This window comes from Notolepis coatsorum, assembly GCF_963971535.1.
Source record: "Notolepis coatsorum genome assembly, chromosome: 5".
NCBI classification, from domain to species: domain Eukaryota; kingdom Metazoa; phylum Chordata; class Actinopteri; order Aulopiformes; family Paralepididae; genus Notolepis; species Notolepis coatsorum.
In genome coordinates, this window is record NC_140169.1 from 92,332,879 (window position 1) to 92,356,321 (window position 23,443).

General features: G+C 41.8%; 1 protein-coding gene across 1 annotated transcript in view; it reads left to right on the forward strand.

The window, feature by feature from the left end:
* The window catches only part of gtf3c2 (general transcription factor IIIC, polypeptide 2, beta), a 141,854-nt gene that overhangs the window by 22,108 nt on the left and 96,303 nt on the right, over nucleotides 1–23,443 (forward strand). The window contains exons 7-8 of the mRNA XM_084314182.1: nucleotides 11,727–11,824; nucleotides 13,509–13,586. Coding sequence (XP_084170308.1) covers nucleotides 11,727–11,824; nucleotides 13,509–13,586 — 176 coding nt within the window. The remainder of the gene's footprint in view (nucleotides 1–11,726; nucleotides 11,825–13,508; nucleotides 13,587–23,443) is intronic.

The window sequence follows — 23,443 nt, forward strand, 5'->3', positions numbered from 1 at the left end:
TCACTTAAGGAAACAAAATGGCCGCTTTAAACACGCCCCTTAATTAAGTCAGCTGGTCAGGTCAGCAATCAAGTCTCAGTTTAAAGATATTACTAAATGACTTAAAATGTCTTACCCTGATGCAGTGTAAGTCTCTCAGTGAATGAGCTGTCCTTCCACAACAGAATGTAGTACAGAGTGATTCCAGGAGAGGCTGAGGTTCTGCTTTTAAGCAGTGACAGGGCTCTGAGATCACACTCAGTACACAAGTGCTGTCTTTAAGCAGGAAGCAGCTTTTAATGGGTCACTTAAGGAAACAAAATGGCCGCTTTAAACACGCCCCTTAATTAAGTCAGCTGGTCAGGTCAGCAATCAAGTCTCAGTTTAAAGATATTACTAAATGACTTAAAATGTCTTACCCTGATGCAGTGTAAGTCTCTCAGTGAATGAGCTGTCCTTCCACAACAGAATGTAGTACAGAGTGATTCCAGGAGAGGCTGAGGTTCTGCTTTTAAGCAGTGACAGGGCTCTGAGATCACACTCAGTACACAAGTGCTGTCTTTAAGCAGGAAGCAGCTTTTAATGGGTCACTTAAGGAAACAAAATGGCCGCTTTAAACACGCCCCTTAATTAAGTCAGCTGGTCAGGTCAGCAATCAAGTCTCAGTTTAAAGATATTACTAAATGACTTAAAATGTCTTACCCTGATGCAGTGTAAGTCTCTCAGTGAATGAGCTGTCCTTCCACAACAGAATGTAGTACAGAGTGATTCCAGGAGAGGCTGAGGTTCTGCTTTTAAGCAGTGACAGGGTTCTGAGATCACACTCAGTACACAAGTGCTGTCTTTAAGCAGGAAGCAGCTTTTAATGGGTCACTTAAGGAAACAAAATGGCAAACAAAGTCTTAAACACCGGAAAAGACGGAGCGGTGGGCTTCAAAATAAAAGTTTTGGGAAATAAATTTCTCAAAAAAAAAATTCTCTAACCGGTCGCAATAATATCGCTTATCGCAATATTTTCGGGGGCAATTAATCGCCCAGCAAAATGTGTTATCGTGGCAGGCCTAGGTCCGGGTTTTCCTAGTCGGGGCAGGAGTAACGTTTATAACACATGGATTGAGGAGAATCAAGCACCGCCCGTTCATGTTCTTTGGTGGATTATGTTGGCAACACGATCGACATCAATACTTGGAATGGCGATCAGATAATTGGAATATTCTTTTTGCAGTACTACATCCTAGTCAAGGTAAGGGCTATATGGTATCAATTATGGGTGGAACAGTTCGCATTCGAACCGTACACTGTTCGGTACGACCTCCACGGTTCAGGGCATGTGTGTATTGTTTGGTTATAATGTTAGCCGCAAGTTAGGCTAACGTTACGTTAGCCTCAAGCTAACCGTGGAAACGCTCACAGCGAAGTGACTCCACGACACCAGTTCCATTAGTGGGGAAGGGGGGGTATATTGACGAGGCTTGACAACAGAGGTTCAAAGGTAACTTCACGTTTATTGGCTGTTCGTTTATATCATCAGGGCTTCTCCAGGTTCCAAAGCTGTGTGTTACTGTTGACTATTTACTTCCTGGTGTGACGTCACTTCAAATACGGCTACCAAGACTCTCAAGTCGAGTCGAGTCGATTAGGTACCATGCAGTGAAAAGTAGCATAAGAGAATACTTCATAATGTTTCATGCAATTAAAAAGTAAATATATATTTAGTACACATGATTTATTTATTTTAAATAACACAGTGACTTTTCCTTTTTGATAAAGTCTAGTGCTGGTTGAGCATATGCATACTCTGTGCATCATCTGTGCATCCCCTTAACAATTGTGTGTATTGAGCTGTACTGTATTGTACCCATTCTGCAATCTGTTAATACAATTTTCAATCAATCAATCAATCAATCAATCAATCAATCAATCAATCAATACTTTATGTTGATGGCCTTTGTCTATAATGTGGCCACAAAAATAGAATTATTTTGTTTGTTTGCACTAAGTTAATACTTTGACAAATGTTGCCTATATTTTTCAGTCAGTTTGGTCTTTGTGTGCCAAACATTATTTAAGGCAAACCGCTGTAAACTTTTTTTTTACCAAATAAATGAGAAGCATGTTTAAATCAGAAATGCCCCTCTTGCTGTACCAACATCTCTCCTATCTCTAACCGGTCACTGTCAAAATAATGTGCCTGATGTCAAACTGCCTCATTCTTTCAGTTTTTGCAGACTACGTCCTTGAGAATAACTGAAAAGTTGGATTATTTTTAGGCTATATATCTTATGCTGATGTATGGTATTTTTGGAGTTTTACATTTAAAAAAAAAAAAAAAAAAGACGTATACCGAACCGAAAACGTGACACCAAAACCGTGATACGAACCGAACTGTGAATTTTGTGAACCGTTCCACCCCTAGTATCAATCTTGCGTTAATCCAATAATTCCTTCCCCGCGACCGGAGCGTATGTGTGTAATGTACTGTGTAATGTATTCCGTTGGTGACGATCGAAGCATAGAACCCCCCCACCCTTTCATGCATGCATGATGAAACATAATACCGATAATATAGCGTTGATTTCAGATTGATTGTTGATCCAGGCGAGCAACGGCACGGTTTCTAGTGAAATGCACTAAACGCTGCTTAGCGGCATTTCCTGGGATTACACAGAATTACTCTAAAACTATACTCATATTCACCACGGTATAAAACGGGAATGTATGGATGACATTTTTTTTTCTTTTTCACAAATTGAACGATAGATACTCGATGTCAAATGGGCAATAGTTTTATATCCATAGCTATGATATTTAATATAGTTTTAGCACTGCAAACACCGGCATATCCACATTCAGTCCATCAGAGACTCTCCTACACTCTCCACCTTCAAAGCTCTCCTCAAAACCCACCTGTTCTTTCTTGCCTTCAACCCCCCCCAGATTAATCACTTTATTCAAATTGAGGATTTAGTTTGAGGATATTTATAAAAAAAAAAAATATATATATATATATATATGTATATAAAAAATGATAAAAAAATAGGATTATTTTTTATTATTATTAAAACGGTTAAAAAAAAGGTTCGAGCTTCCAGTATGAGAGCGGAAGGGTAACACGCATGCGGTGGAGCTCCTGGTCAAAAGAGTGAAAAAACGGATAAAAAAGGACCTGAAAAGTGATTAAAAATGAAAATGCAAAGGAAGGAGGAAAAAACAATTGTGAAGGAGAGAGAAATGGAGAACTCACGGGAAGAGGAGAGTTTGATGGAACAGAGCCCCCGGAACGAGACCGAGAAGGGTCAGGCGGAGGAAGGAGGAGGATCGGCTGGGACAAGCACGGGAATGCCAGGATGGGCCGTGGTCATGCAGGCCGGGATATTGGAGACCATAACAGCGACGATAAAACTGAACACGGACATGATAAGGAACGATATTGGGAAGTTACGGGAGGAATTGAGGAAGGAACAGGAGGACTTCAGAGGTGAAATGAATACAGAACTCAAAAGGGTGGATGAGAAGATGGCGGAACAGGACAGAAACGTAACCGAGTTACAGACAAGAACGGCGCAAGCGGAGGAATGGAACACAGAGATACACGAGGTATTAACATGTGCGATTCAACAACAAGAACAGATGGAGACAAAGCTATCGGACATGGAGGGGAGGTCACGGAGAAATAACATCAGAATATGGGGATTGAAAGAAGGAGTCGAAGGGGAATCGGTGACCCAATATGTGGAAAAGCTTATCAAGGAACAACTGGAGGGGACGGGACTGGAAAAAATGGAGATACAGAGGGCCCACAGGGCGTTAGCTCCGAGACCGAAACCGGACAGACCTCCGAGGGCGGTGATTATTAACTTTCTGAGATTTGAGATCAAGGAATTGATACTCAGAACCGCGTGGACCAAGAAGATAGAAATCGAGGGGAAAAGACTGTCGTTTGATCACGATTACTCGACAGCGGTAGCAATAACACGCAGGTCCTACGCGGGACTGAAGAGAATTCTGAAAGAAAACGGAATGAAATTCCAATCACCCATGACCTCGCTAAGGATTCACTGGAAGGAAGGGACGGTGACGTACGCGACGGCGCGGGAGGCGGCGGAGGAGATGAGGCGACGGGGGATGCAGATGGCGGAGGACGGAGAAGGAAGGGGAAAGGAGGGCCAGACGCTGAGCCTGCAGCAGAGATTGGAGAAAACACGCAGATGGACCAGAGTAGGAGATCGAAACCCGGGAGAGGAGGGAGGAGAGAGGAGAAGGCCGAGGTGAGACGTGACAGACCGAAGGCGGAGACAGACGAGGAGGCCAGAGACGGAGAAGGAGGAGAGAGGAGGCGGGAGGAGACGAACGCACAAGAGATTGAAAAAACTATCCAAATAGAGACAAAATATAGAAACTGAAATAACATATACATAAACACACATTCCCAGGTAGAGGCAGGATATAGGAACGAACATAACGTATACATGGACACATAATACACATGCTGATGGAGGAAATAAATGGAAATATAAAATAGATGGAACACAGAACATATTGAAACAAATACATAGACACACGCTGTGAGCAACACAGTTGGAAGGGATTAAGGGGATAAGGACATCACATAGAAAATAGAGGGGAGGAAAAGAAAAAAGTAAAAGGGGTACACAGAAGACACCACACACGTGTTTGGGAGGAAGGAGGGACATTGGAACATATGAGCCACACTGAGAGGGACCTAGGAAATGGGGGTCTTTGATCAGAATGAAGGACAGAGCGCTTTTGACCAGGAGCTCGACAGCAATAAAAACAGTAAGAAGGCTGGACAAATATGACGAGCGGTTGGGGGTAAGGGTTTCAAACCCCCAAGCCATCAGGAGGGGGCCTCTCGCTAGGAGAGCAATTACCCCTCACCCACCAGCAGGGGACAGGGGGGGACACAGGGACCCCCCGAACGCCTTGGGAGCACTTTATGTAAAGTTTATGTTTTTTATTTATGTTAATCATTATATGTATTCGGTGAAGAGAGCGGAGGCTACAACCGGAGGGGCGAATGACTGTGACATGGGGGGGACTGATAGACGAAAGAAGAAGAAAGATGACCGAGGTTAAAGGTATAAAAATGATGTCGTTAAATGTTAATGGAATGAATAATACGATAAAGAGGGGCAAAGTGATGTTGCAGTGTAAAAAAAGTGAGATGGAAGTGATTTTTTTGCAGGAGACACATTTGGTAGCACAGGATCGTGAGAAACTAAAGAGATTTGGATATGAAAATGCATACTATAGTTCCTTTAAACGGAACCTGAGGAGAGGAGTAATCACGTTAATCAAAAACAGTCAAATTTGAATTGATCAAGGAAGTAAGAGACAAGGAGGGAAGATTTGTTCTGGTGAAGGGGAAAATGGAGGGCCAAATGGTTACGTTAGTGAATGTTTATGCACCCCCAGAGAGTGAGAGGGATTTATATGAGACCATTTTTGATATGATAGTGATGGAACTAGAAGGGATATTGATATGCGCGGGAGATTTTAATGTAGTACTGAATCACGACCTAGACACCACGAGTACTTGGAAAGGACGGACACAAATCAGTAGATATATGAATATTCAGATGACGGAAATGGGAATTATAGATGTTTGGAGGGGGATGCACGCCATGGACAGGGAATACACACATTACTCACACCCGCACGTGACATATGCGAGAATAGACTACTTTTTGATGACGACGGGGGACAGTTACAGGGTACGGGAGAGCAGAATAGGAGTAGCGGACATATCGGATCACAGTGCCATATATCTGACAGTAGATCTAGAAAGGAGACGGAGGAACACGATCTGGAGACTAAATGTAGGAATATTAAATAACAAGGGGGTGGTGAGTCAGATCAAGGAGGAGATAGCCAGGTATAAGGAAGAAAATGACAACGGGGCGGTAGATCCGAACATTCTATGGGACACACTGAAGGTGGTGATAAGGGGGAAATTGATGGAGAAGACAGCAATGCTGAAGAAGGCCAGAACGGAGACATATCACAATCTGATAGGGAAGCTGAAGAAGCTAGAGGGGAGACACCAGATATCAAAAGAACAGGAAACGCTCGGAGAAATCAAAGAAGTAAAGGCCAGGATAAATAGGGAATTATTGACGGAAATAGAAAAGAAAGCGAGGTTCATGAAACAAACGTAATATGAAGGGGGACCAAAAGCGAGCAGACTGTTGGCTAGGAGAATTAGGACGCAACAGAAGTTGAACACGATACACACAATAATGGATACAAAGACTAATGAAATATTGAGAGACCCAGCTGAAATAGAGAGGACATTTAGAGAATATTATGAGAGACTATACACACAGCCAAAAGCAGCGGGAGAAGAGGAAATAGAAGCATATCTGGAGAAGCTAGAGTCACCATCGATAGGGAAAGAACAGAATGAAGAATTAAATAAAATAATTACGGAACGAGAACTGGAGGAGGCAATTAGTAGAGCTAAAAACAACAAATCTCTGGGGAGCGACGGATTCCCATCGGAATTCTACAAGACATTTAGAACGGAATTAGCACCCATGTTAGGGGCGGCGTTCAGACACACGATGGAAGAGGGCAAAATGCCCCCCTCGTGGAAGGAAGCCATAATCACCACGATACCGAAGGAAGGGAATGATAGAGAATTATGTAGTAGTTTCAGACCTGTGTCCATACTCAACGTGGATTACAAGATGTATACATCGATAATATCAAAGAGATTTGAGACGTTTATGCCAGACATTATAGATGAAGATCAAACTGGATTTATTAAAGGGAGACAGACACAGGACAACGTGAGAAAGACATTACACATAGTAGAGGAGATACAAAAACAAGGTGGTAGCGCGGTACTGATTAGCCTAGATGCAGAAAAAGCATTCGACAGTGTGAGCTGGACATTTTTATATAAAACATTGATGAGGTTCGGACTGAACGGGAGGGCGATGAAGATGATCAAGGCGCTATATCAAGAACCGACAGCGAGGGTTAAGGTGAATGGCAGCCTGACGGATAGAATCAGATTAGAGAGGGCTACCAGACAGGGATGTTGTCTCTCACCAACGCTCTTCGCCGTTTTCATAGAACCACTGGCGCAACTGATCAGACAGACCGAGGACATCAAGGGAGTAAGGATAAAGGGAACGGAATATAAACTAGGCCTATTTGCGGACGACGTGATAGTATACATGAGACAACCAGACAAGAGCTTCCCGGCACTGATGGATCTACTGAAGGAATATGGCCACTACTCAGGATACAAACTAAACGTGACAAAGACACAGACCTTAGCATGGAACTATACCCCAACGACGGAAATTAGGGAACAGTACGGGATAAGATGGGACATGGACAAGATTAAATACTTAGGGGTGAACATCACGAGAGGGGTGGGGAAACTGTTTGAGGCGAACTATACACAGATAAATCAGAACATCAAGAGAGACTTAGAGAGATGGACAGTAATGCCCTTGGACTTCAATTCAAGAATAGAGGTCATTAAAATGAACATACTATCAAGGTTACTGTACCTGTTCCAGTCACTACCGATACAAATACCACAGAATCAATTCAGGGAGTGGGACAGACTGATATCGAGGTTCATATGGGCGGGGAGAAGACCACGGGTCAGATATAAAACACTACAACTACCAAAGGAAGAGGGAGGGATGGCAGTACCCAGCCTACAAGATTATTATTATGCAGTGCAACTGAGAGCAGTGACGTGCTGGTGTAACGACAAATATGAGGCAAGATGGAAAGACATTGAAAAAGAAGGGGAGGGATACAAGGTACAAGCTCTGGTGGGAGATAGGGAACTGTTCAAAGAAAAAGAGGGACTGTTAGATCCTATCACCAAATGCACCTTGACCATATGGAACAGAGTAGTAAAAACACACAAATTAGAGAAGCAGTCAGGGGTTCTGAGATGGATAGCACATGACAAGAGATTCAAACCAGGGAGGCTGGACCATGGATTCAGAAGGTGGGAGAGGGGGGGGGGGCAACAGCGATATGCAAAATGATAGAGAAGGGGGAAATGCAAACACTACAAAAATTAAAGGAGAAATTCGGACTAGAAAACAAGGACCACTTCAGATATCTACAGATTAGAGATTACTATAATAAAGAAATAAGAGGGGACAAGGAAGAAGAACAGAACGGAATAATTAGGATGATAGTAAGGGCATACGAAGGAGGGAAAGGAAGGGTAATATCAGCACTGTACCGGGCTATAATGACCAGCAAGGGACACACGACCGATTATATAAGGGAGAAATGGGAGAGAGAACTAGAGATAGGAATAACAGGGAAGGAATGGGGGAACATATGCGAGGTGCAACATTCAACAACAGGATCGAGGATATGGAAAGAGTTTTGGATGGAAAAACATAATCAGATTCTTTATAACCCCAGAGCTGAAGGGAAAATATGCACCAACACAAAGAGCATGCTGGAGGATGTGTGGGAAGGAGGGGGCAAATCACACGCACATATTCTGGGGATGTCAGAAGCTGAAGGGGTATTGGGAGGAGATAGGGGAGGCAATGATCAGAATATTAGGATACGGGTTACCACAAACAGGACTGGTGCTTTACTTAGGAGACCTGACACACGAGGGAATACAAGGGGGGGACAAATATTTAATAAAGATAATGTTGATAGCGGCCAGAAAAGCAATAACAAGACTGTGGTACAAAGAAGACCCACCGACAATAGCACAATGGGTAGGAATAGTGGAGGAGATACAGGATATGGAGAGGATAACACACATGCTGATGTTACAGGAAGAGAAATTTGGAGAAAGATGGGGAAAGTGGGAGGATTACAAGGGGAACGAAAACGACATCACAGAGGAAGAACCAAATGCATCACAAGAGGGCGAAGGGTAAAGGAGGAAAGAGGTTCAAGGAGGGTCTCTGAACCCATGTCACACACTTTTGACTTAGTATTTTCTGATTTTTTTTTTTTTTTTTTGGGCATTACAATTGTATTACATTTTTTGTACTTTATTTTTTATGTCTGTTTAACAATGTTGTACTAATAATCAAGGAAGATGTGGTTTGTAAATGGGTGAATCAAAAGGCAAAGAGAAATTTAGTATAAAAGAAATAGAAAGGGCGAAGGATAAGAGAAGAAGGAAATTCAAGGAGGGTCACTGGACCCATACCATACATATTTGCCTTAGTCAGTATCTAATACTTTTGAGTAGGTATTAAATTTGTCTATACCTGTTCAAGGGCGGTATACAAACAGTCTTTGTATTAAGTGCCTGGAAAAACAACTGTAGTGGAAACATATAACCAACAATGCTATTCATGTAACCATTTATGTTCACTGCATTCTTTCATATTGTGCTATGGGATCCATTTTTGTGTAAGTGTTGTTTGTCTATAAATGTTAATAATAAGGATAAGATGACACAGGTTCACATCTTATGACAGGATCACATCTTATCACACAGGTTCACATCTTATCACACAGGTTCACATCTTATCACACAGGATCACATCTTATCACACAGGTTCACATCTTATGACACAGGATCACATCTTATCACACAGGTTCACATCTTATCACACAGGTTCACATCTTATGACACAGTTCACATCTTATGACACAGGTTCACATCTTATGACACAGGTTCACATCTTATGACACAGTTCACATCTTATGACAGGATCACATCTTATGACACAGGTTCACATCTTATCACACAGTTCTCATCTCATCACACAGGTTCACATCTTATCACACAGGTTCACATCTTATGACACAGGTTCACATCTTATGACACAGTTCACATCTTATGACACAGGTTCACATCTTATGACACAGGTTCACATCTTATGACACAGTTCACATCTTATGACACAGGTTCACATCTTATGACACAGTTCACATCACACATTTTTTGTACTTTATTTTTTATGTCTGTTTAACAATGTTGTACTAATAATCAAGGAAGATGTGGTTTGTAAATGGGTGAATCAAAAGGCAAAGAGAAATTTAGTATAAAAGAAATAGAAAGGGCGAAGGATAAGAGAAGAAGGAAATTCAAGGAGGGTCACTGGACCCATACCATACATATTTGCCTTAGTCAGTATCTAATACTTTTGAGTAGGTATTAAATTTGTCTATACCTGTTCAAGGGCGGTATACAAACAGTCTTTGTATTAAGTGCCTGGAAAAACAACTGTAGTGGAAACATATAACCAACAATGCTATTCATGTAACCATTTATGTTCACTGCATTCTTTCATATTGTGCTATGGGATCCATTTTTGTGTAAGTGTTGTTTGTCTATAAATGTTAATAAAAATGTAAGTTTAAAAAAAAAAAAAAAAAAGGGTTCGAACGTCCGTTCGAAAAACCCTGACGAAGTTTGAAGCCCAAAAACAGGCTTCGGGCCTCAGCCCTAGTCTGTGGTGGTCTCTTGATAAACTGTCTCCATCACACCTGAGAAGGCCGGTGGTCTCTTGATAAACTGGAGTCGTTCTTGATGGTGCTGATAAGCCGAAGGGCAGGTGGGTGGCGCCACCCCGCCAGCTACGTGAATCTTTTCAATTTTTTCATTTGTATTTTCACACACTTTCTCTAGGCACTGGGCCTGAATGTGGTGGAGAAGTCTTTGTTGACATTGGACCTCATTCTCGAAAGCAGTTACAAATAAGTTAAGACATTTCTTCCAACAAAAAAATATACACTGGTGCCAGTACTTTTCAGATGGATTGAAATGACAGTTTGAACTGTTCATTTAACACGTTGGGTGCCACGGCCCTTCCGGGAAGTGCATCTGGCCTTGCCGTCCATTAACCCCATGTAAATGCTCACATTGTTTGTAGAGCTAAACCTATATTTTATATTATAGCTATGGATCTAATAACACGGTCGATTGTCAGTGAGTTGCTTCTGGTCAACATGCAAAAAACAGATTATTTCTTCATCCATACATTTCCATTTATACCGTTTTGAATATGAGTATAGTTTGGGTGATTCTTAGTAATCCCAGGAAAAAGACGCGATAATAGCGTTTTAGTGGAATCCAGTTATCACGTTGCCATTTTTCGCCTGATTATCGAATCTTCCTGAAATCAACGCTAGATTATCGTTATTATCATTCCTCATGCACCCATAAAATGTGGTTTAGAGCCCCCCCCCCCCCCCACTACCACCAACGGTAAAAAGCACAACACAGTCCACACAGATAGCTTCGATCGCGGGAGAAAGAAATATCAGATCAACGCAATGATGGTGACCGCTTGGCTCGCCGGAGTATTTAAACCCCGCCCGCACGACTCAGCTCGGCCCAGATAACAAACCACATAGTTTCTAATGGAGTGCAGTAGCTGCCACAAGGCGATAGGCGGCGGTATTGACCGTCTGCAATCTCAGACTCACTCAGGACAGCATGCACAAGGTGCCCCGCTGAATTATGAATGGCAATAGCGAATAAAAGAAATACCGTGAGAAAAACGTAGATCTACGTTTCCGGCACTCAACCGCCGGGCGACAGAAACGTAGTTCTACGTTAACGGCACCCAAAGGGTTAAGATCTGACAGACAGTTTGAACTGAGTGGCCATCCCTCTCTCCTTCCCTCTCTCTATCGCTCTCTCCTCTTTCCCCCATCCCTCTCTCTCATTCACTCTATCGCTCTCTCTTTCCTCCATCCCACTCTCCTCTCTCCCATCACTCCTCTCTCCTTCCTTGTCTCCTCTCCTCCTATAGTATAGTCCGGCGGTGAGATATTCGGGCACCGCCTCTAACGGTCTGTCCAACATCCTCATGGCGCCAGTCTGGGAAAGTGGAAAGAAGAACAAGAAGTTGTAAGTAGCAGCACTCGGCTTTACTCGCCTCAATGGTTAATGACATCAACTGTACATGTATGTAGTTGTAAGTAGCAGCACTCGGCTCACTAGCATCAATGGGTAATTACATCAACTGTCTAATACCTAATGTCTGTGCGGTGGTAGAGTAGATAAAGCACTATGATAATAATAATAATAAATTAAATTTGTAACGCACTTTATATTTGTGACAATCTCAAAGTGCTACATGAAAGGAGATAAAGATACACAAATTAAATGAATAAAAACAATAAAAATGTATAAAACAACCAATGAAATGGAAGAAACATTCAGATAAAAAAGAAAAAAACACACAAGGCATCGGTCAGTCCATTTAGGCAATTGCCTTGTTAAAAAGAAATGTATGTAACTAAAAAAGCATCCAGTAATATTTATGTATTTCTCATATATCAACATAATAGCAACCATTGTTTTGCACATAGCAAGCTTCCATTGCCATGTACACAACAATGGTTGCTACGTTACAGGCAGCCATGTTGGAAAACAGGAAACTACAAACATTCTGTGCATGGCCTCTATTCTGAGGAACACCACTGTGACATCGTTACTAATGACATCTGTTATACATCTGATAATCTAATAACATCTGTCATGCATCTAATATAACATCTGTTATACATCTAATAACATCTGTTATATATGTAATAATCTAAGATCTGTCATGCATCTAATAATCTAATAACATCTGTCATGCATCTAATAATCTAATAGCATCTGTTATACACCTGATAATCTAATAACATCTGTCATGCATCTAATAATCTAATAACATCTGTTATACATCTAATAACATCTGTTATATATGTAATAATCTAAGATCTGTCATGCATCTAATAATCTAATAACATATGTTATACATCTAATAACATCTGTTATACATCTAATAACATCTGTTATAATCTAAGATCTGTCATGCATCTAATAATCTAATAACATCTGTTATACATCTAATCTAATAACATCTGTCATACATCTGTTATAATAATAATAATAAATTGGATTTTAAGAGAGAAGCGCCTTTCTCAGACTCAAGGGCACTGTACAAGGAAAGGGTAGAAAGAGAATTTTTTGAAAAATAAAAGATAAAAAATTATGAATATGTGTGTATAGTAACAACAGGAAAAAACAAATAAGATAAAAAAAAAAGAAGGAAGCAAGGTGCTGTCCAATTGGATGAGGTGGTTGAAATTAACAAACAAAAACATACAAACAACAAAACAAAACAACGGGATCTGTGGTTTAAAAGAAAAGAGTCAGGGGGGGGGGGGGGGGGGCTACTTGGGAGCAGGGCCGTGTTGCGTGAAGGCAAGTGTGAACAGGTGGGTTTTATAGGTTGGTTTTGAAGAGGTTGATGGTGTCAGAGCCTCGGATGGAGGGGGAGAGGGAGTTCCACAGCCTGGGGGCAGCTACAGCGAAAGCTCGGTCCCCCAGTGTGGAACGCCTGGTGCGGGGGATGTGAGGAGGTCGGAGTTGGAGGAGCGGATATAGCGGTTATATATGTAATAATCTAAGATCTGTCATGCATCTAATAATCTAATAACATCTGTCATGCATCTAATAATCAATGCGTCAATGTGGAAGTCCTTGACATGAAAAAGGTTGAGAACCGTTGGTCGCATGGTTCTGTGTTGTCTGTTCTCAGCCGAGATGAGCACCTCAGCAGCTGGGTGTTTCCAGAGTGGATCCCTAACGAGAAGGACTGGAAGATCTTATCACACAGGTTCTTTCCCTTTCACATCTTATGACACAGGTTCACATCTTATGACACAGGTGCACATCTTATGACACAGGTTCACATCTTATGACACAGGTTCACATCTCATCACACAGGTTCACATCTTATGACACAGGTTCACATCTTATGACACAGGTTCACATCTTATGACACAGGTTCACATCTTATGTCACATCTTATGACACAGTTCACATCTTATGACACAGGTTCACATCTCATCACACAGGTTCACATCTTATGACACAGGTTCACATCTTATGACACAGTTCACATCTTATGACACAGGTTCACATCTCATCACACAGGTTCACATCTTATGACACAGGTTCACATCTTATGACACAGTTCACATCTTATGACACAGGTTCACATCTCATCACACAGGTTCACATCTTATGACACAGGTTCACATCTTATCACACAGGATCACATCTTATGCCACAGGTTCACATCTCATCACACAGGTTCACATCTTATGACACAGTTCACATCTTATGACACAGGTTCACATCTTATGACACAGTTCACATCTTATGACACAGGTTCACATCTTATCACACAGGATCACATCTTATGACACAGGTTCACATCTTATCACACAGGTTCACATCTTATCACACAGGTTCACATCTTATCACACAGGTTCACATCTTATGACACAGTTCACATCTTATGACACAGGTTCACATCTTATGACACAGTTCACATCTTATGACACAGGTTCACATCTTATGACACAGTTCACATCTTATGACACAGGTTCACATCTTATGACACAGGTTCACATCTTATGACAGGATCACATCTTATCACACAGGTTCACATCTTATCACACAGGTTCACATCTTATCACACAGGATCACATCTTATCACACAGGTTCACATCTTATGACACAGGATCACATCTTATCACACAGGTTCACATCTTATCACACAGGTTCACATCTTATGACACAGTTCACATCTTATGACACAGGTTCACATCTTATGACACAGGTTCACATCTTATGACACAGTTCACATCTTATGACAGGATCACATCTTATGACACAGGTTCACATCTTATCACACAGTTCTCATCTCATCACACAGGTTCACATCTTATCACACAGGTTCACATCTTATGACACAGGTTCACATCTTATGACACAGTTCACATCTTATGACACAGGTTCACATCTTATGACACAGGTTCACATCTTATGACACAGTTCACATCTTATGACACAGGTTCACATCTTATGACACAGTTCACATCTTATGACACAGGATCACATCTTATGACACAGTTCACATCTTATCACACAGGTTCACATCTTATCACACAGGATCACATCTTATGACACAGGTTCACATCTTATGACACAGGTTCACATCTCATCACACAGGTTCACTGTTAGTCTACTATAAATAAACACGACGTTTATCTTCTGTTTACTTGGTTTATTCAATCAACTTGCATAACACCATTACAGAGCCATTAACGAACAGTAGTACTCCAACTCGAGGTCGACACAGACTAACTGCGCATGCGTTTCACAGCCTCAAGAGGGCAACCTAGACTACCGTATTGCCAGTAGTAGATGCAAAGAGATTCTATGTTAACATTCACATCTTATCACACAGGTTCACATCTTATGACACAGTTCACATCTTATGACATAGGTTCACATCTTATCACATAGGTTCACATCTCATCACACAGGTTCACATCTTATGACATAGGTTCACATCTTATCACACAGGTTCACATCTTATCACACAGTTCACATCTTATGACACAGTTCACATCTTATCACACAGGTTCACATCTTATGACACAGGTTCACATCTTATGACACAGTTCACATCTTATGACACAGTTCACATCTTATCACACAGGTTCACATCTTATCACACAGGTTCACATCTCATCACACAGGTTCACATCTTATGACACAGGTTCACATCTTATGACACAGTTCACATCTTATGACACAGGTTCACATCTTATGACACAGTTCACATCTTATGACACAGTTCACATCTTATGACACAGTTCACATCTTATCACAGGTTCACATCTTATCACACAGTTCACATCTTATGACACAGGTTCACATCTCATCACACAGGTTCACATCTTATGACACAGGTTCACATCTTATCACACAGGATCACATCTTATGCCACAGGTTCACATCTCATCACACAGGTTCACATCTTATGACACAGTTCACATCTTATGACACAGGTTCACATCTTATGACACAGTTCACATCTTATGACACAGGTTCACATCTTATCACACAGGATCACATCTTATGACACAGGTTCACATCTTATCACACAGGTTCACATCTTATCACACAGGTTCACATCTTATCACACAGGTTCACATCTTATGACACAGTTCACATCTTATGACACAGGTTCACATCTTATGACACAGTTCACATCTTATGACACAGGTTCACATCTTATGACACAGTTCACATCTTATGACACAGGTTCACATCTTATGACACAGGTTCACATCTTATGACAGGATCACATCTTATCACACAGGTTCACATCTTATCACACAGGTTCACATCTTATCACACAGGATCACATCTTATCACACAGGTTCACATCTTATGACACAGGATCACATCTTATCACACAGGTTCACATCTTATCACACAGGTTCACATCTTATGACACAGTTCACATCTTATGACACAGGTTCACATCTTATGACACAGGTTCACATCTTATGACACAGTTCACATCTTATGACAGGATCACATCTTATGACACAGGTTCACATCTTATCACACAGTTCTCATCTCATCACACAGGTTCACATCTTATCACACAGGTTCACATCTTATGACACAGGTTCACATCTTATGACACAGTTCACATCTTATGACACAGGTTCACATCTTATGACACAGGTTCACATCTTATGACACAGTTCACATCTTATGACACAGGTTCACATCTTATGACACAGTTCACATCTTATCACACAGGTTCACATCTTATCACACAGGATCACATCTTATGACACAGGTTCACATCTTATGACACAGGTTCACATCTCATCACACAGGTTCACTGTTAGTCTACTATAAATAAACACGACGTTTATCTTCTGTTTACTTGGTTTATTCAATCAACTTGCATAACACCATTACAGAGCCATTAACGAACAGTAGTACTCCAACTCGAGGTCGACACAGACTAACTGCGCATGCGTTTCACAGCCTCAAGAGGGCAACCTAGACTACCGTATTGCCAGTAGTAGATGCAAAGAGATTCTATGTTAACATTCACATCTTATCACACAGGTTCACATCTTATGACACAGTTCACATCTTATGACATAGGTTCACATCTTATCACATAGGTTCACATCTCATCACACAGGTTCACATCTTATGACATAGGTTCACATCTTATCACACAGGTTCACATCTTATCACACAGTTCACATCTTATGACACAGTTCACATCTTATCACACAGGTTCACATCTTATGACACAGGTTCACATCTTATGACACAGTTCACATCTTATGACACAGTTCACATCTTATCACACAGGTTCACATCTTATCACACAGGTTCACATCTCATCACACAGGTTCACATCTTATGACACAGGTTCACATCTTATGACACAGTTCACATCTTATGACACAGGTTCACATCTTATGACACAGTTCACATCTTATGACACAGTTCACATCTTATGACACAGTTCACATCTTATCACAGGTTCACATCTTATCACACAGTTCACATCTTATGACACAGGTTCACATCTCATCACACAGGTTCACATCTTATGACACAGGTTCACATCTTATCACACAGGATCACATCTTATGCCACAGGTTCACATCTCATCACACAGGTTCACATCTTATGACACAGTTCACATCTTATGACACAGGTTCACATCTTATGACACAGTTCACATCTTATGACACAGGTTCACATCTTATCACACAGGATCACATCTTATGACACAGGTTCACATCTTATCACACAGGTTCACATCTTATCACACAGGTTCACATCTTATCACACAGGTTCACATCTTATGACACAGTTCACATCTTATGACACAGGTTCACATCTTATGACACAGTTCACATCTTATGACACAGGTTCACATCTTATGACACAGTTCACATCTTATGACACAGGTTCACATCTTATGACACAGGTTCACATCTTATGACAGGATCACATCTTATCACACAGGTTCACATCTTATCACACAGGTTCACATCTTATCACACAGGATCACATCTTATCACACAGGTTCACATCTTATGACACAGGATCACATCTTATCACACAGGTTCACATCTTATCACACAGGTTCACATCTTATGACACAGTTCACATCTTATGACACAGGTTCACATCTTATGACACAGGTTCACATCTTATGACACAGTTCACATCTTATGACAGGATCACATCTTATGACACAGGTTCACATCTTATCACACAGTTCTCATCTCATCACACAGGTTCACATCTTATCACACAGGTTCACATCTTATGACACAGGTTCACATCTTATGACACAGTTCACATCTTATGACACAGGTTCACATCTTATGACACAGGTTCACATCTTATGACACAGTTCACATCTTATGACACAGGTTCACATCTTATGACACAGTTCACATCTTATGACACAGGATCACATCTTATGACACAGTTCACATCTTATCACACAGGTTCACATCTTATCACACAGTTCACATCTTATGACACAGTTCACATCTTATCACACAGGTTCACATCTTATGACACAGGTTCACATCTTATGACACAGTTCACATCTTATGACACAGTTCACATCTTATCACACAGGTTCACATCTTATCACACAGGTTCACATCTCATCACACAGGTTCACATCTTATGACACAGGTTCACATCTTATGACACAGTTCACATCTTATGACACAGGTTCACATCTTATGACACAGTTCACATCTTATGACACAGTTCACATCTTATGACACAGTTCACATCTTATCACAGGTTCACATCTTATCACACAGTTCACATCTTATGACACAGGTTCACATCTCATCACACAGGTTCACATCTTATGACACAGGTTCACATCTTATCACACAGGATCACATCTTATGCCACAGGTTCACATCTCATCACACAGGTTCACATCTTATGACACAGTTCACATCTTATGACACAGGTTCACATCTTATGACACAGTTCACATCTTATGACACAGGTTCACATCTTATCACACAGGATCACATCTTATGACACAGGTTCACATCTTATCACACAGGTTCACATCTTATCACACAGGTTCACATCTTATCACACAGGTTCACATCTTATGACACAGTTCACATCTTATGACACAGGTTCACATCTTATGACACAGTTCACATCTTATGACACAGGTTCACATCTTATGACACAGTTCACATCTTATGACACAGGTTCACATCTTATGACACAGGTTCACATCTTATGACAGGATCACATCTTATCACACAGGTTCACATCTTATCACACAGGTTCACATCTTATCACACAGGATCACATCTTATCACACAGGTTCACATCTTATGACACAGGATCACATCTTATCACACAGGTTCACATCTTATCACACAGGTTCACATCTTATGACACAGTTCACATCTTATGACACAGGTTCACATCTTATGACACAGGTTCACATCTTATGACACAGTTCACATCTTATGACAGGATCACATCTTATGACACAGGTTCACATCTTATCACACAGTTCTCATCTCATCACACAGGTTCACATCTTATCACACAGGTTCACATCTTATGACACAGGTTCACATCTTATGACACAGTTCACATCTTATGACACAGGTTCACATCTTATGACACAGGTTCACATCTTATGACACAGTTCACATCTTATGACACAGGTTCACATCTTATGACACAGTTCACATCTTATGACACAGGATCACATCTTATGACACAGTTCACATCTTATCACACAGGTTCACATCTTATCACACAGGATCACATCTTATGACACAGGTTCACATCTTATGACACAGGTTCACATCTCATCACACAGGTTCACTGTTAGTCTACTATAAATAAACACGACGTTTATCTTCTGTTTACTTGGTTTATTCAATCAACTTGCATAACACCATGTGGCAGGGGCTCAAAACGATGACAGACTACAAAGGCGCCTCCCTCAAACTGAACAGTGACATCTCCTTAGCAAATGACCTCAATACCTTCTATGCGAGGTTTGATGCTGGTAATAACAACACCAGCTCACAAGCCTCGGCAATGGGGGGGGGGGGGGTCGGCTGCTGATGGAGGCGCAGTGTTCAGGGTAACAGAGCATGAGGTGAGGCGGACCTTTAAAAAAGTGAATATCAGGAAGGCAGCAGGTCCAGACGGCATCCCCGGCCGCGTCCTAAAAGTCTGTGCCGACCAACTGGCCCCAGTATTCACTGACATATTTAACCTGTCCTTAGAACAGGCTGTCATCCCCACCTGCCTGAAGAAGTCCACTATTATCCCTGTACCCAAAAAATCCAAGCCTGCTTGCCTCAACGACTACCGCCCTGTAGCTCTCACCTCCATAGCCATGAAGTGCTTCGAGAAGCTAGTAAAGGGCTACATCTGCTCCTCCCTCCCCATCAACATGGACCCCCTGCAATTTGCATACCGCCCCAACAGGTCCACGGAGGACGCCATATCCCATGTGCTGCACACAGCAGCATCACACCTGGACAAGAGGCAGGGGAACTATGTGAGAATGCTATTCATCGACTACAGCTCGGCATTCAATACCATAGTCCCCTCCATACTCATAGCCAAGCTCAGGGACCTGGGCTTGGGCTATGACCTCTGCCAGTGGGTCTTGGACTTCCTGACTGGCAGACCCCAGGTGGTGAGAGCAGGCAACTGCACCTCCTCATCCATCACCCTCAACATAGGGGCCCCCCAGGGCTGTGTTCTGAGTCCCCTCCTCTACTCCCTGTACACACACGACTGTGTGGCTCAGCGGAGTAGCAATACAATCGTCAAATTTGCTGACGACACAGTGGTGGTGGGCCTGATCTCTGCCAACGACGAGAGGGCCTACCTGGAAGAGGTCAAGGTCCTGGCGGGATGGTGCCAGGAAAACAGCCTCTCCCTGAACGTCAGCAAAACAAAGGAGATGATTGTGGACTTCAGGAGGTCGGGGGTCAAGGACTACAGCCCCCTCAGCATCGACGGGGCACCGGTTGAGAGAGTCAACAGCTTCAAGTACCTCGGAGCCCACATATCCGAGGACTTGACATGGACCACACACATTAACAGTGTGGTGAAGAAGGCACGACAACGCCTCTACTTCCTCAGGCGCCTAAGGAAGTTCCAAGTCAGCCAGAAGATCCTTAAGAACTTCTACTCATGTACAATAGAGAGCATCTTGACCGGCAACATCACCTCCTGGTTTGGGAATAGCACTGCAAAAGACCAAAGCAGACTACAAAGAGTGACACGTTCAGCCGAACGCACAATTGGAGGGGGGCTCCCCACCCTCCAGAACATTTACTACAAGCGTTGCAAGGGGAAGGCTAAGAGAATTATTAAGGACTCGAGCCACCCGAACAACTGCCTCTTTGAACTGCTGCCGTCAGGCAAGCGATACAGGAGTCTCAAGGCGAGCACAGAAAGACTCAGAAGTAGCTTCTATCCCCAGGCCATCAGGCTGCTAAACGAACAATGAATGAACACTACACAACAACAACCACCAAACACACATAGCACACACATCCACACGCACACACTCACTTTAAACAAACACACTGTAGCACCCACTCCACACACTTTATAGCACACACCCACTTTAAACAAACACACTGTAGCACCCACTCCCCACACTTTATATTTATGGATGAAGGATTGCACTACAACTCGTACACCTTACTGTAAATTGTACCTAAAATTGTACCTCATCCCATTTCTGCTTTGCACTAGATAGTACTGTACATTAGTACACTGCATAGTATTGTGTATTGTATATTATATGGTAACTCAGAACATTGTACATATGTCTATACCGAACACTGTGACCTCATTTTCTTCTTCTAAATTCATGCTATATTATGTTATTATGTTATTTGATACTATCTTGTCTAGCACAGTCTCTGGAGCGTAACAGTAAGAAGCATTTTGTATGAAAGTATTCTGTACTTCTGTATGACAACTATTAAAGAACTTGGACCATTACAGAGCCATTAACGAACAGTAGTACTCCAACTCGAGGTCGACACAGACTAACTGCGCATGCGTTTCACAGCCTCAAGAGGGCAACCTAGACTACCGTATTGCCAGTAGTAGATGCAAAGAGATTCTATGTTAACAATCTCATTCTATCTTTTTAAAGAAATAAACAAAACAAAAATAACATTACCTTGCATGAATCATAAAACAATCACACAGTGACTTAAAACAAAAATGTTTAGATTCCCTGAGTAGTAAACATAAATTAGGGAAACATTTTTAGAAACGAATACATAAACAAAAATGTTTTCAATGTTCCATTTCAAACAGACACTTTAACCCAGATCCCATTGTCCTTCACAGAGTGCTTTTAAGAGCACAAGAGCCGAAGCTCCCTTTTTTTGTGAGACAGTCAGCGAGCTGAGATTTTGTGTCTGACCAACGCACCTGCTTGATGCACTTGTTCTGAATGAGCTCCTTAATGCTACTGATTTCCAACCTGAGTCTCTTTTCTGTGACTTGTTTCGTGGACTTGAGCGCATCGAACAGAGAGTGGTTATCGGTCACACAGATTCAGTCCAGCATTTCCAGTAGTGAGCTCAGAAAAGAGTGTGGCTAGAAAAATTGCATTGTCTACCCCGTCTGACATGGCAAGAGTTTCCCCTGCAAGGGTACTGCGAACCACACGTCTGATTTTCTTTGAATGCCAACAGAGGGGGGAAAACTTCCCTCTTTCTCCCATAAGTGTTATAAAAGTACCTCCCTGTGTACCTCCGTCTGGGAGGTTTCCAAATGAAGCATCACTGAAAACTATCAAGTTCAGAGCATCACTGTTTCCCAGATGTTGAAATCTGAGTGTCACCTTTTCAGACTTTAGCTTACGGATTATTTTATTAGCATCATGAACAGACTGTACTGACCCTTTTATATTGGAAGCCAAACAACATGAATCAAACATTACATCAGGTCTCGTCTGTTTAGCAACCCATAGGATCTGTCCTATTTTTGATCGTAGCTGCTCTCTCTCAGTTTCGTTGAGGGGTTCATTTCTCTGTGTGGCCCGACTTGCTTGTATGGGAATAGGCTCCAGGTTCTCAATGTAACTTTGTTGATGTACCTGAACTTCACCTTTAACAGTTACAAAATCCATTCCTACATAGGAGAACTTTTCATGCTCCTCACGCCCAACCTTGAATGCAGACTGCAGTTGGGGGATCACATTGGATGAAAAGTTAGATGAGCCTGCCCAAAGAAAATCATCTACATGACATGCAAGCACCCCTTACATTGATCATCCAACCAGTAAAAGACTGCCGGATCCACCTGTGAGACTCTACCACCAGTACTCAGCATGATCTCCTTCACGTTGTTGTACCAATATAGTGATGCATCTGCAAGACCATATACACATTTCTTTAGTTTCCATACAACATGTTGACATCCTGCCTCTAGAGGGGGCCGGATATAAATATCCCTGGATAGCTCAATACCCTGCAAGAATGCAGATTTGATGTCCATAGAATGGACTTCCCACTGGTTTTGACATATCACTGATAACATAAGTCTAAGTGAATCTGTGGCACATGT